Here is a 19,264-nt window from a genome sequence, read left to right on the forward strand (position 1 = left end):
AGGAAAAAAATAAGGAGAATCCCAAGGTTTATAGCTTTGGAGAGGAAATAAAAAGGAAAGCTAATATGTGAGGTAGGGAATATAAGAAGGGAGCATAGATGAGGGAAATTTGGTGTTTAAAATGCTTGTGGGGGAGGTGAGAGCAAGATGGTGGCTGATTAACAGCTTCCCTGCAACTGGGCACCATGAGTCTGGGGAGATAAGACTCCACGCATCTCTGGCTGGTGGTATCTGCCTATAGTCATCCCTTTGAGGATACTGGGAATTAGCGAGAGACTTCTGGACCTCAAGAGGAGGACAAAAACAGTGGAAAACTGGCAAGTGGTTTGCATGTGTTTGATAGGTCTAATCTCGCAGGCAGCTGTAAGTACAGTAGCAGTGAGACTGCAAACTGGAAAGGCCTTACCTGTGAACTGTTCTGGTGTTTTTGGACTTGGCACTCAGTTGAACTGCTTTGGGGAGAACTTGGGCAGGAATGCAGACAACTTTGGGCATTGTCTAGAGCCCCAGACTGAGCCGCTGAGCCGGACAGAGCTAATAGGGTTTGGCTGTGGGCCGCAGGGAGCCGTTGTGAGAGAACTGCCCTGGCAAGCTCTGCCCTCAGGGTCACAGAGCAAGGATAGGGTGGGCACTAGTAATCTAGTGACCGAGCAGCCTAAAGGTGGAGACTGAGCCGCCTTACAGCCTTAACCCTCAGGGGCAGAGTGAGACCAGTTGTGGCACACTGGGTAAGTGGAGAGCCACTTCAGCAGTGATCCCAGAAACAAGCACTTTCCTGGGAAAGCTTCTGCTTAGCCAAGTTTAGAAGTTTAAAGTGCCTTTTAAGAGAGCTGAAGAGACATTTAGGGTCTCCAACCTGTGGGGTTTGAGAAATCAGTGGAGGCTTCCAGTTGTATCAGCATTGTGATTAACATCTCATACCCCAGAAGACCACCTGTTGCCCAGACAATATTCAACAAGATATATATACTGCTTTTTTTTGTATGTTTGTTTTTTGATTATTTTTTGTTGTTGTTTTGTTTTGAATTTCAGCCTTTTCCCTACAGATTTTTTCTTTTCTTTTTTTTCCCTTTCTTTTCTTTCTCCATTTTTCTAGTTTAAATACAATTTCCCATTGCAGCCTTTTTCAATAATTAGAACTTCATTTTTGCTAGTGTTTCTACCCCTATTATTTGTTTTTTTTACCCAATTTTATCCTGCAATTTTTTTTTTTTTTTTTTTTTTGTAGAGACAGAGTCTCACTGTACCGCCCTCTGCTAGAGTGCCGTGGCATCAGATGGCTCACAGAAACCTCTAACTCTTAGGCTTACGCGATTCTCTTGCCTCAGCCTCCCAAGCAGCTGGGACTACAGGTGCCCGCCACAACACCCGGCTATTTTTTTTTTGTTGTTGTTGTTGCAGTTTGGCTGGGGCTGGGTTTGAGCCCGCCACCCTCCGAATATGGGGCCGGCACCCTACTCAATGAGCCACAGGCGCCAACCTCCTGCAATGTTTTCTGTTTGCTTGTTTTGGTTTGATTTATAGCATTTTTGTCTTTCCTCTCTACTTGGTGGAGGTGGAGTACTGTGTATGATCAGGCCAGCAAAGAGCTGCTGATGTCAAGGGAACCACCCAACCTGGCACCCCCACAGGTTGGGGTTTCTTTCAGGTTGTGTAAGTACCCTACTGTGCACCTATGTTGCTCTGTCTCCTTCTTTCTGTGACTCTCTTCTTTTTGTCAATATTCTCTTTTACTCCTTCCTTCCTTCCTTCCTTTCTTCCTTCCTTCCTTTCTTTCTTTGTCTTTCTTTTATCCCTTCTTGCTCTTCAACCTTCTCATCCTTTTGGTCCTGTACCAAAAGGACTCATCGAAATCCTAGTCCACAGGCACAGAAACTTAAAGAGCAAGAGGAAGGGAAAGGAAAATTAGGGCAAGGAAACAGATAAAAGAAATCACTCATGTGGAAGAATCAGCAGAAAGCTCCTGGTAACATGAAGAACCAGTCCAGAGCAACCCCTCCAAGGGACCATGAGGTAGCTACTGCAGAGGATTCCACCTATAAAAAATGTTAGGAATGACAGAAAGGGAATTTAGAATACATATGATGAAAATTAGGAAGGAAATGATGGAAACAATGAAGGAAACTGCTAATAAAGTGGAAAAAAAAACAGAAGGAAATCCAAAAACAGAATTAAATGAGATGAATGATATGAAGAATATAGAAAGGATATAGCAAAGCTGAAGGAACTGAAGCAATTAGGGAACTGAAAGATGCAATGGAAAGTATCAGCAACAGGTTAAACCATGCAGAAGAAAGAATTTCAGAGGTAGAGGACAAAGTTCTTGAGATAACTCAGATAGTTAAAGAGGCAGAAAAGAAGAGAGAGCAAGCAGAATGATCACTGTCAGAATTATGGGACTTTATGAACCGTTCCAACATACGAGCTATAGGAATCCCAGAAGGGGAAGAAGAATGCCCCTGAGGAATGGAAGCCATACTAGAGAATATTATAAAAGAAAATTTCCCAAATATCACCAAAGATTCTGACATACTCCTTTCAGAGGGATATTGGACCAAAGGTTACCACAACTCTAACCGAGCTTCTCCAAGACACATTGTGATGAACCTGTCCAAAGTCAAGACAAAAGAAAAGAATCTGCAAGCTGCCAGGAGTAAGCGCCAGTTGACCTACAGGGGCAAATCCATCAGAGTGACTGCAGACTTCTCTAATGAAACTTTCCAAGCAAGAAGACAATAGTCATCTACCTTTAATCTACTTAAAAAGAACAATTTCCAGCCCAGAATTCTATACCCTGCTAAACTAAGCTTTAAAATTGACAGAGAAATAAAATCATTTACAGATATACAAACATTGAGGAAATTCGCCACAACAAGATCAGCTCTACAGGAAATACTTCAACCTATTCTACACATTGACCATCACAATGGATCAGCAGCAAAGTAAGAACTCAGAAATTAAAGGACAGAACCTAACTTCCACACTGATGCAAAAGATAAAACTAAGCAATGGACTCTCGCAAAATAAGATGAATAGAATACTACCACACTTATCAATTATCTCAATAAATGTTAATGGCTTGAATTCCCCACTGAAGAGACATAGATTGGCTGACTGGATTAAAAAACACAAGCCATCCATTTGCTATCTGCAAGAAACACACTTGGCTTCAAAAGACAAATTAAAACTCTAAGTCAAGGGTTGGAAGACAATTTTTCAGGCAAATGGAATTCAGAAGAAAAGAGGAGTTGTAATCTTATTTTCAGATACATTTGGATTTAAAGCAACTAAAGTCAAAAAATACAAAGATGGTCACTTTATATTGGTCAAGGGAAAAATACAAGAAGACATTTCAATTATAAATATTTATGCACTCAATTTAAATGCTCTTAGTTTTTTGAAACAGACCTTACTCAGTCTGAGCAATATGATATCTGATAATACCATAATAACAGGGGACTTTAATACTCCTCTTACAGAGCTGGACAGATCCTCTAAACAGAAATTAAACAAAGATCTAAGAGATTTAAATGAGACCCTAGAACAACTGTGCTTGATAGACGCATATAGAACACTCCATCCCAAAGATAAAGAATATACATTCTTCTCATCACCCCATGGAACATTCTCCAAAATTGATCATATCCTGGGACACAAAACAAATATCAACAGAATCAAAAGAATTGAAATTTTACCTTGTATCTTTTCAGACCATAAGGCACTAAAGGTGGAACTCAACTCTAACAAAAATGTTCGACTCCACACAAAGGCATGGAAATTAAACAACCTTCCATTGAATGACAGATGGGTGCAGAAAGAAATAAAACAGGAAATCATGAACTTCCTCGAGCATAACAACAATTAATACACAAGCTATCAAAACCTGTGGGATACTGCAAAAGCAGTTTTGAGAGGAAAATTTATTGCTTTAGATGCCTACATTCGAAAAACAGAAAGAGAGCACATCAACAAACTCACAAGCCATCTTATGGAATTAGAAAAAGAAGAACAATCTAAGCCTAAATCCAGTAGAAGAAAAGAAATATTCAAAATCAAATCAGAGATCAATGAAATTAAAAACAAAAGAATCATACAGAAAATTAATGAAACAAGGAGTTGGTTTTTTGAAAAAATAAATAAAATAGATAAACCATTGGCCAGACTAACTAGAAATAGAAAAGTAAAATCTGTAGTAACCTCAATCAGAAATGATAAAGGGGAAATAACAACTGATCTCACAGAGATACAAGAGATCATCTCTGAATACTACCAGAAACTCTATGCACAGAAATTTAACAATGTGAAGGAAATGTATCAATATTGGAATCACACCCTCTCTCTAGACTTACCCAGGAAGAAATAGAGCTCCTGAACAGACCAATTTCAAGCACTGAGATCAAAGAAACAATAAAAAAGCTTCCAACCAAAAAATGCCCTGGTCCAGATGGCTTCACTCCAGAATTCTATCAAACCTTCAAGGAAGAGCTTATTCCTGTACTGCAGAAATTATTCCAAAAAATTGAGGAAGAAGGAATCTTCCCCAACACATTCTATAAAGCAAACATCACCCTGATACCAAAACCAGGAAAAGACCCAAACAAAAAGGAGAATTTCAGACCAATCTCACTCATGAATGTAGATGCAAAAATTCTCAACAAAATCCTAGCCAATAGATTACAGCTTATCATCAAAAAAGTCATTCATCATGATCAAGTAGGCTTCATCCCAGGGAGGCAAGGCTGGTTTAACATACACAAGTCCATAAACGTTATCCACTTTAGTAACAGAGGCAAAAATAAAGATCATATGATCCTCTCAATAGATGCAGAAAAAGCATTTGATAAAATCCAGCATCCGTTTCTAATTAGAACACTGAAGAGTATAGGCATAAGTGGTACATTTCTGAAACTTATTGAAGCTATCTATGACAAACCCACAGCTAATATTTTACTGAATGGAGTAAAACTGAAAGCTTTCCTCTTAGAACTGCAACCAGACAAGGTTGTCCTCTGTCATCTTTACTATTCAACACAGTGCTAGAAATTTTAGCCAATACAATTAGACAAGACAAGGAAATAAAGGGAATCCAAATGGGAGCAGAGGAGGTCAACCTCTCCCTCTTTGCTGACAACATGATCTTATACTTAGAGAATCTCAAAGACTCAACCACAAAACTCCTGTAAGTCATCAAAAAATATAGTAATGTCTCAGGATATAAAATCAATGTCCACAAGTCAGTAGCCTTTGTATATGCCAGTAACAGTCAAGATGAGAAGCTAATTAAGGACACAACTCCCTTCACCATAGTCTCAAAGAAAATGAAATACCTAGGAATATACCTAACGAAGGAGGTGAAGGACCTCTATAAAGAAAATTATGAAATCCTCAGAAAGGAAATAGCAGAGGATATTAACAAATGAAAGAACATACCATGCTCATGGATGGGAAGAATCAACATTGTTAAAATGTCTATACTTCCCAAAGCAATCTACCTATTCAATGCCATTCCTATTAAAATACCAACATCATACTTTGAAGATTTGGAAAAATTATTCTGCGTTATGTACGGAACCAGAAAAAAACCCCGTATAGCTATGGCAGTTCTTAGTAATAAAAATAAAGCTGGGGGCATCAGCATACCAGATTTTAGTCTGTACTACAAAACCATAGTTGTCAAGACAGCATGTATTGGCACAAAAATAGAGACATAGACACTTGGAATCAAATAGAAAACTAGGAAATGAAACTAACATCTTACAACCACCTAATCTTTGATAAACCAAATAAGAACATACCTGGGGGGAAAGACTCCCTGTTCAATAAGTGGTGTTGGGAGAACTGTATATCCACATGTAAAAGACTGAAACTAGACCCACACCTTTCTCCACTCACAAAAATTGATTCAAGATGGATAAAGGACTTAAATTTAAGGCATGAAACAATAAAAATCCTCAAAGTAAGTATAGGAAAAGCACTGGAAGATATTGGCCTGGGGAAAGACTTCATGAAGAAGACTGCCATGGCAATTGCAACAACAAAATTAAACAAATGGGACTTCATTAAACTGAAAAGCTTCTGTACAGCTAAGGAGACAACAACCAAAGCAAATAGACAACCTACACAATGGGAAAGGATATTTGCATATTTTGAATCAGACAAAAGCTTGATAATTAGGGTCTAGAGAGAACTCAAATTAATACACATGAAAAAAGCCGACAATCCCATTCTCTAAAGACGACAGATGAATGGCTAACAAACATATTAAAAAATATTCATCATCCCTATCTATTAGAGAAATGCAAATCAAAACCACCCCGAGATACCATCTAACCCCAGCGAGAATGGCCCACATCACAAAATCTCAAAATTGCAGATGCTGGAGTGGATGTGGAGAGAAGGAATCAGTTTTACACTGATGGTGGGACTGCAAACTAGTACAACCTTTTTGGAAGGAAGTATAGAGAAACCTTAAAGAACTCAAGCCAGAAGGAAAAAAATCGTTTTATCCTAAGGACACTTGTACTAGACTGTTTATTGCAGCTCAATTTCCAATCGCCAAAATGTGGAAACAGCCTAAATGCCCACCAACCTAGGAATGGATTAACAAGCTGTGGTATATGTACACCATGGGATACTATTCAGCCATTAAAAAAAAATGGAGACTTTATATCCTTTGTATTAACCTGGATGGAAGTGGAAGACATTGTTTTTAGTAAAGCATCACAAGAATGGAGAAGCATGAATTCTATGTACTCAATTTTGATATGAGGGCAATTAATAACAATTAAGGTCACGGTGGGGATGGGGGAAGGAAAAGCAGAGAGAGGGAAGGTCGGAGGGGGTGAGGCCTTGGTGTGTGCCATACCTTTTGGGGGCAAGACCTGATTGCAAGAGGAACTTTACCTAATAAATGCCATCAGTATAACCTGGCTTATTGTACCCTCAATGAATCCCCAACAACAACAATAACAACAACAACAACAACAACAAAAATAAAATGCTTGTGGGATCTTCCAATAGTGGTCTATTGATAAGATGTGGGAATTACTGATAGAGCATTAGCAGTTGGAGACATTGAAAATGAGAGATCTTTCCAAAAGCATATGCAGATATAAAAAAGAGAACAAAAGAAAAATCCCTGTGAAATATTAATACAAATTTTTTATCTGGTATAAGTATTTAAATATTAGGCATATTTAAAAAGGAGTTGTGACCCACCAGTTGCCTAATGTGAGAGTTGGAGTAAAATGAACCTGCCTAAACAAAACCAATATTCCTTGAATTGAAAAAAATTGAAAACTGCTTATCACTTTAATTCTTTATGAATATTACAAACATTTATTAATATATTTAAAAATAAAGTTCTTAGGTAGGTCTAGTATAGGTCAAACAACTTCTCAAGTATAGGTAACACTTGCATAATGACAGTATCTTTATTATAAAATGTATAAATTTAAGTGACCCACGATAAGATTATTTTTCTTTCTGTTCTAATTTAGGGACTTTGGAATTATAAACTTATACAACAATATGCCTGACCTTAAACTCAATGTAAGTACTGACCTAAAAAATAGTTTTTATGCTACAAACATTTTTCTTTGAAAAAAATTTGTCAACATTTTTGAATGAAATCATGTGCTGTGCCAACTGTCTATTTCTGAGATCTGAGATATGACATTTGTAATTTTTCTCACAATTAAAATAATTTAGTTGCAGAGACCACTTTAACCTTGTCTTAGAATACATAAGAAAAATAATTTTCTACTTAATAGCTAGCCATTAGTTAATTCTCAATTTTATTAAGTGCCTTTGAGTTACAAAATGACATAGAGCAGTGGTTCTCAACCTTCCTAATGCCTCCTAATGCTGCGACCCTTTAATAAAGTTTCTCATGTTGTAGTGATCCCTAACCATAAAATTATTTTTGTTGCTACTTCATAACTTTAATTTTGCTACTGTTATGAACCGTAATGTAAATATCTGATATGCAGGATGCATTTTCATTGTTACAAAGAGGTCGTGACCCACCGGTTGAGAACCGCTGACATAGTTACATTTTTTATTAATGAAAAAAAAAGGTTCCAGGTGTCTCAAGAGTAAAAAGCAGTGCTATGAATAGCTACTAGATTTTTTTTTAAGAAAATAAACATCTAAATTTATAATATATTTAAATAAAGCAGTCTTATATTTGTTAACTTCAAATTAGTTAAAAACCCGTAAAACTTACATTCATGATTTCTTGGAAGCTTGAACTTTTTCAATAATATCCTAACATGCACAAGTAGAAAAAAATAAAAACATTATTTTTGACATAACCTTAAAATACATTTTTTTTTAACTTTTAGAATAGGAATAGAATTATAGGATTTTCATTGCTCAAAGTGTTATGCATAAACTTAAAATTCATCAATTTTCTGTTGCAACTGCAGTTAAACTTGTATTTTCAAATTAGCATATGTGAAAAAAAGTATGATTAGTGAAATAGAGGATGTTTGTGGCAACGAGATCTGTCACAGAGAGTTTGTATATCTCTAATGACATATAGTCATTTATAGGGAGAAGATAATTAAGGTATGTGGTGTTAATAGTTCTTCCTAGAAACAGAATAATTTTCCAGATAGAGTGTCAAATAACTATTTTCTGACATATATCACTTTAATGTATGGTAGAAAAAATAATTTCATAAATCTCACTTTTTAAAAAAGTTATATGCCATTTTAATTAATGAGATTTGAAATTATTTAAATATATAAAAAGTATATTATAAACCATTGATTTGTTTTAGAAAGTAAGAAATAGACTTTAAATAATCAGTGTTATGTTAATAGCTAAAAAGAAAACACAGATTGATGGACAATGAGGTTATTATCTTACAGGTCCGGAAACCAGAGATGTGAAAAGTAAAACATCTCATCAAAATCTTCTTACCAAACCCAACACAAATGTCAAGGAACAGAGGGAGGAACTCACCTTGAGTTTTAAAATCCAAACTAGGGTCATTCTTGTCACAGAGGAAAAGTCCTCAGGAGGACTCATGTTGAGTAAATTTAGGGGTAGAATATAAACATGGCTTTTCTTTTTCAAGATTAACACAAGAACACATTTTTCTGCCCTATCTTTATTAATATGCATGTGTTCAATCTTACTCTTATAAATAAACATCTTAAAAATAGCCAACAGCTTTTTAGCGAAAGATGTTTAATCACATGGTGGAGGAATCTTAGGGAAAATCCAGAGACTAAATCCAATTTATTCCAAGAAAAAGGACAGGAAATCAAACTACTAAACAAAATCACTATTTTGTATCTGAAATTCTATTGGTTTTGCACATACTTTGCTCACTGGTGATACAGACATGTGTCCTGAAGATTAACGCAAAATTTTCTACCTGGTCTTACTACAGTATATTTGTTTTGAGAGGGAAAAATTTTACTTTGCCAGATTCTAGAAAATCCACATTATATTTCAATGTCTTCAATATGTGCAATTTTCTAAAGCATAATTATAGAGCATAAAACTGAGATATGAAGACTTCTCACAGCCCCTTCAATGACCCAATTATTTATTATGAGTTAAATTGGAAGATTATAAAAGAGCAATAGAGGGCTGGTGTCACTTGTTGATTGTTTAATAATAGGTTTGATTTTACTGTAGGCTCCACTTAAATCTTATTTCCTTTTCTAATAAAATAATGCCCATTTCTCCAACACCAAAAATAAATAAATAAATATATAAAGTATAACTGACTATATTAAACATTTGGATTATATTTCATTTAGTTCATGGTTAAAATTCTGTACAAAATAAGTTATATCACACAATAATTAGAACAGAATATCACTGCCTTGACATAAAATAAAAATGGAAAAAACCATTTTAAGTGTAATCAAAATACCAAATTGCAATTTTTGAAAGGACCATATTTTTATCTTTGTGTCAACTTTAGTAACTTTATGTCAATATGGTTTAGTAGATGCTTGATAAAGGTTGATCAAAATAAAACAGTAAGAAATTTAGTAAGTAAAAGCATTAGAAATAAGTTATATAGTATATTGGTTTTTATCTGTAAAGAAAAGCACAAGAACAATAATATACATGCTCTTTTCTTAGTTTATCACTTTATTTTCACTCAAATGTCATTTATAAATTATTTAAAATAATATGTTAACAATTTGTTGGTATGATTATAGGTAAGCAAAACAAAATGAGTTGAGTTGGGTTTAAACCAAATGGAGAGAATTTTTTTTTTCATTTCTGAGGATTACTTTACAAACAGATTCTGACATTGTAGGAAGAATTTCAGACTCTATAGACATTATCTTCAATGGAGTTAGTTCTACTTCCATCTTGAAAGATTCATAGTCAAATGTTCATTGAAAAGAAAAATTTTGACCAACATAGGCTAGTATGGAAAAGATGAACTCTTTCAATTCCTATGTCAGAATAAAATGAAATATTGAAAAATTTATTGGTAAGCCATGACCATTTTAATTTACATTCCCCCAGTACCAAATTTCTTTAATTTTGATGTGCTCAAACCACAAAAAAGACAAAATATGTTACACATCAAGATGTTCCTTGATGGAAGATCTTCATTAAAAAATCACTTACCAGCATATATGCTTGCAAAGTTCTCTTCCTTTCAGAAATGTGGGACAGTTACAAACATGAGGATTTCCTAGAAAAACCTTTAATAAGAAAAATGTACACTTTAAAATAAGTTCAGTTAATTTTTAGAGACAGTAAAACTCAGTTGACACATAATTGGTTTAAAAAAAACTTGAAGAGGTAATTTGGCTGATCCCAAAAGGTTAAATAAAATCCACTAGGCAATTTTAACTCTTTGTTAGCAGGCAGACTTCATACTCTCTAGGCTGATTTTTCTCTTCCTTATTCTTTGCCTTGGGTAACAACTTGCATTATCAATTAAGATAGATTTTAAGGGACCCGATCTCAGGCAGATGAAATAAATCAACTTTTAAAAGGTAAAACAAACAAAAAAGCCCCCAAACTATAAATTTCTCACTACAGAGAAATTCTACTCTGGTGTGGAACTAAACCCCTTTGCAAGGCAGCTCATTTGGATTTTTATTTATTTTATTTTTTATTTTTTTGTTATATAACAAAACAATTTATTAAAATGGGTGAGAACAATGTAGACTAGGCGTCACGTGGGTGAATTTTTATTTTTGTGCATTTGAATTGATGAATTTACCTTAAATCTAATCTTATGTAAGAGGGCAGATTGTATTCACACTAGACTATGTTGGTTAAAAAATTTATTAAATACAAGTTAAGTGTTGTAAGTAACCAAGTTTAAAAAGTGGGAGGGGTGTTTTAAGTAAGCACAGACTAGTAAATTATATTCAGGTCTTAAAATGCATGACCCAATTTTCTATGTTAACTCCCAGGAGATAGTGCGGTGGCTGATTTTTGGGTGGTGAGGATAAGCTATGTATATATTTGCTGTCTTTAATTTCTATTCATTTAGACCTTTTCAAGGTATTGCTATTTAAACCATCTTGTTAAAGGCCCTCAATATAGCTTCTGCGTGACTGAAGAGTAAAGGGAAACTAATTTTATTAAGTTAGCACATATTTACAGTGTGTAAGTGGAGTGTAGTATTTTCATTTCGTCTCACAGGGCTAGTGACTGCTAACCACGGATCCAAGAACGTTCATGTAAACCAAATATTCATATAAAGCCTCTGACATTTTCAAGCCTACATATCAAAAGCCATCATCTTACGGGAGATGGATGCAATTTGAGGTTCTAACTTCCAAAAGATTTTCTATTAAATAAATACTATTTCCTTCTGCAATTTGCGTGGCTTTCGCTTCTGGAACACTGAACGGAAAACGCCTTTGGGCCAGGGTAGCAAGTACCTGCAGGGATTGTCAGGGGGGCTAAATATCCCGGGTGGGCTTCGGGGGACCCACGGGCAGGCGGGGCTAGGGGCGGAGGCGCAGGGGGCAGTAGTTACTCGGATTTCTCGGTTTTCTGGCTCCTCCTCCCGCAGCAGGAAGCCGGTGGGGCCCATCTCTCGCAGCAGGTAGATGCTGCTGCTCAGCGCCTGTTCTTGTCGCCAGCTGAGGATGTTGGTCAAGTGTCGTCGCCTTTCAGAGGCCTTATTGCCTCGGCGAAGCATCCTAGCTGAGTGCGGGCCCAGGCGGCTGGTCACCTAGACTCTGGCAGGCGCCTGTCAGCGTCCATGACAACGGCGTGCCGTCTGGTTGCCATGGTGACGAGGGTTGGGCGCCGCGGTGTCCCGGCGTGCCTTGCGCCAAGCTCCAGCCCGCGACGAAGGCGCTGGCGGGCGTGGATTGTGAGGCTGGCGTCAGTCTCCCCTCCTTTCCCAGGTGATGCTTCCCACTCGGCTCGTGAGTGTTTCCGACAATTAACCTGCGGATTGGGAAGCTGGCGGCCGAGGGCATCGTTGTCAATTCTCTTTCCTTTCTTCTGCTAGTTCTTTCCAGGCAGGGATGGTGAAATCTGCATGTTAGAACCCTGGCAATGATAATTTTAATAGCAAAATTATCCTGTGGTGATTCGTCTTTATCGAAAGCCCAGAATGATAGTAGACGTTCAACAACATTCCACAGACATTTCCCAATTGCTCAGTGTGCGTACGCTGGACGAGTTGCTGGAGGAAGATGTAGGAGACAGGTCTAACTCCTAGAAGCCTCGATTCTTAAATCAGGGTATCTGTGTGTAGGGAGGAGGATGGTTTTAAAGCAAAGGAATGCTTCTTAATTGTGTAAGTGGGGGTTGAGTATCGAGGCTGGTGGCACGGAATTCATCCACTCTACCTGTATGTGAACCCTAAATGTACAAATCTCTGTTCTAAGGAAAAAGATTTTCAAGGTGCGCAATAGTCATAGCTTCAGTAATTAAAATTGTCCCTAAGCTTTGTTATCACTTTCTAGAGAAGAGCTGTAAAAAGTATGAGTCAACATTTTGAGCCATAATTATTTTAAAAAAGAAGCCATATTACTGGAATCTCTCTCAGAAATTGAAAGCAGGAGATAGTACCACTTGGGGGCCCGAGAACTTTGGCTTTGATAGAGAAGGAGAGATTTGTCCTGTTATATCATTGGAGGGAGCCACAATTAGGTTATGTCAAAAGCAGAAGAGAAACTGGCAAAGGCCACGATGTGAAAGAAGATAATGATACTGGCACTTTTCATATGTGAGATATCTGGATAAACACATCCAACCCTAGTTCTAAGGTTTTAATTTACTAAATTTTATTTCTACTCTCCTAATGCTTGTTAATAACAATTAAAATACATACTACCATATTCCCAGCATTAGCATTAATTTAATGGTGCTAGATGTTAGAGTAAAACATTACGTATTAGGGAAAAAACTTTCACATGGAGAGCAAAAGAAACTATAAATTGAATGAACTCATTTTATGTATTAATACTTAAATGATTTTAAAAACTAATGACAACCCTTTTTTTTGTATAACAAGATGATTTGGGTTTCAGAATGAAGGTGTTTTATTCAATCATTGTTTCTCTCTCCATGTGTATGTGTAATATATATGGTTATTAAATAATTTTGGAAAAAACAGCAAATAATTGTTAAAGTCGTGTTTTATTGCTAATTAGTGATACTTCATGAGTAACGATAAACATCATTTTTAAAACGTTACATCCTTAAGACACACCAGTCATTATGTCAATTGAATATAGGTTCATAAATCCATTTGGGGGATGGTAAAAGTAACAGTATTCATGCTTTCATGAAGTTAAAAAGAGAAAGCACAGATTGCTAGACAGAACTTCAGTTTAGCTGTAAGACATTTGTTTTTGTGTCTGTCAGTTAAGACTTCAAAAACATTTTTATGGCCGGGTAACTATCCCATATGCTTGCTTAATATCTTAAGAATACATAACAGGGGTAATATTTTGCAAATATTAAATTGGAGAATTTTAATTATTCCCTGCAATTAAGTGTTCCCTTCCAAGGTACATTTTGTGGCATATTGTCCCTAGTAAGAGGGGAATGGTTACTACTAGAAACAATTTATCTGAGTATCATGGATCAATAAATGTTAGTTTCATGAATTATTTTTTAACCTTTCTCGTAATACTATTGTAATGAAAGACAAGTATTAATAAATTAGAGTTGCTTCAGTTGAAGGTATAAAAAGCAGAACCTAGAGTATTAGACCACAGAATTGTGTGGAAGAGATGGCTCTAGCTCAGTGATTTTCAACCCACGTGCCATGAGAGGAACAAGGTATGCTTCAAAAATTTTAAAGATCATTGATTAAACTGTTTTCAAAAGAATTTCAGAGCACCGTGTTTTTTAGTCTTTTTGATTAACACAATTTAAGTGTGCCGTGGAAATTTAACGATAGCTGTGAGATAAAAATGGTTAAAAAACACAGCTGTAGGTAGTGGTAAAAAGAGTGACACTGTCAGTGGAAGAAGTAAGCTGGTAGTCTTAGCATGAGTGTGTTGGGGTGAGGTGAAGTGATGAACCGAACATTGAATGAGTTTGGGATAACAGAGAATACCTGGGGCAGGTGTGTATATGGAACATACTTTTGTAATGATTCTAGGGAGGTGCAGGCTGCTAGGAAACTTCAGATTTTGCCATGTGTAACACCTGGTGGATGAGCAATATGCAGAGGTGCCAGTTGAAGAAAGGTAAGTGACCTGGTTCTCAAGGATTAAAAACATGCTATGAATTCAGGAGTTTGTGTAGTCGTGGAATACAATTAGCACATACAGATAATCTAATCACATTGACCAACCTCCTCCCTAATAGTCTTCCACTACTTTTCCACTAGATTACTTTAAAAACTGACACCTTTTGTTTCAGTGTAATCTAGTTCAACCTCTCTCCCATATTGCAAGAGTCTTTAATAAAATCTTTTCTTGTTTAATTCCATCCAGTGCATTTTTTGACAATAAACAACACTTTTCTAAGAAGACTGTTTAGTTATGAAGTCAGACTAAATTATATTTCACTAATTTTTTCCCCTTGTGATCAAGGTGATTGAGATCTACCAAAGGTGATAAAATATACTCAACTTTTTTTTGTACATACAAGTATAATATAAATTTGGAACCCACTATGGGTTTGATTGAGATTTCTAGTTTAAGATGAAAGACTAAGCAGATAATGTCAGTTTCTCTTCCATCTGAAGAGCAGAATAATTAGAATATTAAAAATGTTCCAATCTCTTACAATGAAGAAAATTAGAGGGCTGAAGTAGGCAGAATTCTGAAAATGCCCCAATGACTCCTGCCTTTTATGAGTTCTCCTTCTGTGAATATGTAGTGTTATATGGTGAAAGAAATTTTTCAAATGTAATTAAGGTCACTAATCAGTTGACTTTGGACTAATTAAAAAGTTCGCCTAATGTAATCTTAGGAGCCCTTTCAAGGCAGTTTTCTTTGACAGGTGGCAGAAGAAGTCATAATGGAAGAATTTTTTGGTTGGCTTTGAAGATGGAAGGGACTATATGACAAGCAATTCTGTAAAAAGAAAGTGGCCTATGGCTGACCATCAGCAAGTAAATGGGGTCCTTAGATCCATATCAGCAAGGAACTGGATTTTTGCCAGCAGCTTGAATGGGCTTGTAAGCAGACTCTTCAGGAGCATATCCTGGCTGACACGTTGATTTCAACTTTGTGAGACACTGAGCATCGAACTCAGCTAACTTTGCCTGGACTTCTTATCTACTGACTTGTTAGCTGGTAAATGGGTACTGGTTTAAGTCACTTAGTTTGTGGTAATTTCTTATGTAGAAATAGAAATTGAATGTGAGGCCATAGACTGTTTAGTTATAAAATCAGACTAAATTATATTTCACTAAGTATTTTTTTCTTGTGATCAAGGTGAGTGAAATCTACCAAGTTTGCCTGGACTTCTGACCTACTGACTTGTTAGCTAGTAAATGGGTATTGGTTTAAGTCACTTACATTTGTGGTAATTTCTTATGCAGCAATAGAAAATTAATGTCAGGGCATATTAATAACTTCAACAAACTACTAACAGAACAAATATGGATGGAAAAATGCTGACTGATAAAAGGAAGAATAATTGAAGGTATGAACATGGAATAGTTTACTTCCTGTTATCTGCCAGCATTGGGTTGGACAGTAGACTCACTTTAGCTAGTTTTAAGCATAAAGGAATTTATTATATAAATTATAAATTATTATTATTTATATAATTTTTTTTTTTTTTTTTTTTTTGTGGTTTTTGGCTGGGGCTAGGTTTGAACCTGCCACCTCCGGCATATGGGACTGGCGCCCTACTCCTTGAGCCACAGGCGCCGCCTATTATTTATATAATTTATAAATTATAATTATAAATTAGCTTTCAGGGTGCCTAGAAGGGCACATAATTAAGCTTTGATCTCATTCTGAAGTGAAACGCTCAAATTGTTTACTCATATCATGAGAATTTTTTTATGGTGGAAATCCCTCTGAGTCATTAAAAAAGCTGGATACTAGACTGTTGTTGCTGCAGAAAAAAAGGACTTCATACTGAGATGGTTATTTGGGCTGCATGGTCTTCTGAACTCCTTCCTTTTAAGTCTTTGCAGAAGCTAGTCAGTTGTTTAAAATCTGGAGGATATATAAGATAAAATTTAAAAAAGGAACATGGAAAGGCAGTATAAAAAAATCGGAGAGCTACCAAAATGGATAAAGGAGCAGGAATGCTGAAACAATATGGCAAGCCACAAGGCCAAAATTTTAAAAGAACAATTGGAATAAGAAAGGCCTTTTTTGTTTTAGAAATGATTGTACAACGAAAAAAAGTCAATGGAAATGTTGAAAGATGAAGTCAATGATCCAGATATAGAGCAAAAAGAAGTACAAGTATTCAAAGAGGCTGGATGCAGTGGCTCATGCCTGTAATCCTAGCACTTTGGGAGACTGAGGCAGGAGGATTACATGAGCCCAGGAGTTTGCATCTAGCCTGCGCAATAGCCTGTGCCCACCTCTATAAAAAAAAGTAAAATAAAAAAAAATTGAAAATTAGCCCGGTGTGGTGGCACACACCTACCCACTCAGGAGGCTGAGGCAAGAATTAGACAGGAATTGGACACTACAGTGAAATATGGTGACACTACTGCACTCCAGCCTGGGGGATGGAGTAAGACTCTGTCCTAAAAAAAAAACAAAAAAGGAAAGAAAGAGAGAAAGTGAGTTAATCTAAGATTTCGGAAAGGCCAAATGAACGTAAGGCAGTTATCAAATATATAATAGAAAAAACTCCTAGAATAATGGAAGGAACTCTACCTTCAAATGGAAAAGGCATATCAAAAGCTGAGCAGTGATAATGATTGAATAATGATTGAAGACTAAAAATGAATAAAGACTGAATAATGATTCATACCTAGGTATGTGGCTGAGACATTGAAGATAAAAAGAGAAAAACCGAACCATTTACTGAATAAAAAAATAGTTTTAAAATAGACGAACATCAGATTTTTTATTAGCATCGGGGATATTAAAAGACTTGTAGAAATTCTGAAGGAAAAATGACAAGGACACTAGAATTTTATTTCTAGCTAATTTATCAAACAAATATGAGTACAAAATAATGTTCAGACATGTAGAATTCAGAAGGCTTATTTCCCATGTTGATTAATGAGTAAGGCACCAAAGGATATATACTAGAAAAACCAGGTTGTTTCATTTTAGTTTTTTGTTTAACTGATTCTTGTTATCACCACCTGTGCTTTTATATCATAGATTCTCCATTTTATTTATTTAGCTTATTCATTTCTTGGTTGGTTTGAATGACTGCTTGATAATTTTTCCAAGGAAAGAATGAGTAGTAATATACTTTCTTTTTTTTTTTTGTAGAGACAGAGTTTCACTTTATCGCTGTCAGTAGAGTGCCTGGAGTCACACAGCTCACAGCAACCTCCAACTCCTGGGCTTAGGCGATTCTCCTGCCTCAGCCTCCCGAGTAGCTGGGACTACAGGCGCCCGCCACAACGCCCAGCTATTTTTTTGTTGCAGTTTGGCCGGGGCTGGGTTTGAACCCGCCACCCTTGGTATATGGGGCCGGCGCTCTGCTCACTGAGCCACAGGTGCCGCCCATAGTCCTAAATTATCTTAAATTTGCTTTCCCAGGTGAATGACATGAAATACTTGGATTAAAACTTTCCTCTCAGAACTTTAAAGACGTTGCTACATATTTTGCAAGTGACTCATGAAATACAAGGTCTAATGCTGGTCAAAATTTTCATTTTTTATATGTTGGCAGCATGCTTCTTTCTGAAAGCTTTGAAATTCTGTGTATTTAGGACTTTAACCAGGATGATTTTACAGATTGTTTTCCATTAATCTTTCCTGGCACTTGGTCAACCCATTGTCTTAGTCTGTAATGTTATTGATTGTTGCTTCTGTTCTATTGCTTCAGATTCCTTTTAAGGAACCTAAATTGTCTTTTGTACCTGATTTATTTGCTTGTTTGTGGTTATCATTATCTATTATTTTATCTTTGCTTGTTTTTTTCTCAACTTTTCTTCTGCTTTCTAGAAGAATCTTTCATATTTTTTTCTCTCACTGTAATGAATTGAAAATTACATTATTGCATGTTTATTTCACAAGACTTAAAGAAAATTGTTTGGTTGCTATTTTTGCTTACTTTTGTTTCTTCTTTTTTAAACCTCAGCCACTTTTTTTTTTTTTTTTTTGTAGGGACAGAGTCTCACTTTATCGCCCTCGGTAGATGCCGTGGCATCACACAGATCACAGCAACCTCCAAATCCTTGGGCTTAGGCGATTCCCTTGACTCAGCCTCCCAAGTAGCTGGGACTACAGGCACCTGCCACAATGAGGGCTATTTTTTTTTTTTTTTTTGTAGAGACAGAGTTTCACTTTGTTGCCCTGGGTAGAGTGCCGTGGCATCACACAGCTCACAGCAACCTTCAACTCCTGGGCTTCCGCAATTCTCCTGCCTCAGCCTCCCGAGTAGCTGGGACTACAGGCGCCCGCCACAACACCCAGCTATTTTTTTGTTGCAGTTTGGCCAGGGCCGGGTTTGAATCCGCCACCCTCGGCATATGGGGCCAGCGCCCTACCCACTGAGCCACAGGCGCCGCCCCACTTCTTCTTTTATTGAAGACATTTATTATATCACCCTTTTTAATTGAGACCATGTTTTAGTGAATTTTACTAAGCATATAAAACAGATATGCTATCTAATATATAATTTCTTTCATAAAAGCATGTTTTTTCTACCTCTCGAGGGTTATGCCTTTTTGTTGTTGTTATAG

General features: G+C 36.4%; 1 protein-coding gene and 1 pseudogene across 1 annotated transcript in view; one reads left to right on the forward strand and one right to left on the reverse strand.

Moving 5' to 3' along the window:
* ZSWIM2 (zinc finger SWIM-type containing 2) overlaps nucleotides 1-12,222 on the reverse strand; it is a 34,702-nt gene extending 22,480 nt beyond the window's left edge. The window contains exons 1-3 of the mRNA XM_053597806.1: nucleotides 11,984-12,222; nucleotides 10,612-10,688; nucleotides 8,228-8,268 (exon numbers count right to left, since the gene is read on the reverse strand). Coding sequence (XP_053453781.1) covers nucleotides 8,228-8,268; nucleotides 10,612-10,688; nucleotides 11,984-12,148 — 283 coding nt within the window. The 5' untranslated portion in view covers nucleotides 12,149-12,222. The remainder of the gene's footprint in view (nucleotides 1-8,227; nucleotides 8,269-10,611; nucleotides 10,689-11,983) is intronic.
* A 349-nt stretch (nucleotides 12,223-12,571) lies between these two features.
* LOC128589741 (protein FAM13A-like) overlaps nucleotides 12,572-19,264 on the forward strand; it is a 49,493-nt pseudogene continuing 42,800 nt past the window's right edge.

Source organism: Nycticebus coucang, chromosome 7 (genome assembly GCF_027406575.1).
Source record: "Nycticebus coucang isolate mNycCou1 chromosome 7, mNycCou1.pri, whole genome shotgun sequence".
NCBI classification, from domain to species: Eukaryota; Metazoa; Chordata; class Mammalia; order Primates; family Lorisidae; genus Nycticebus; species Nycticebus coucang.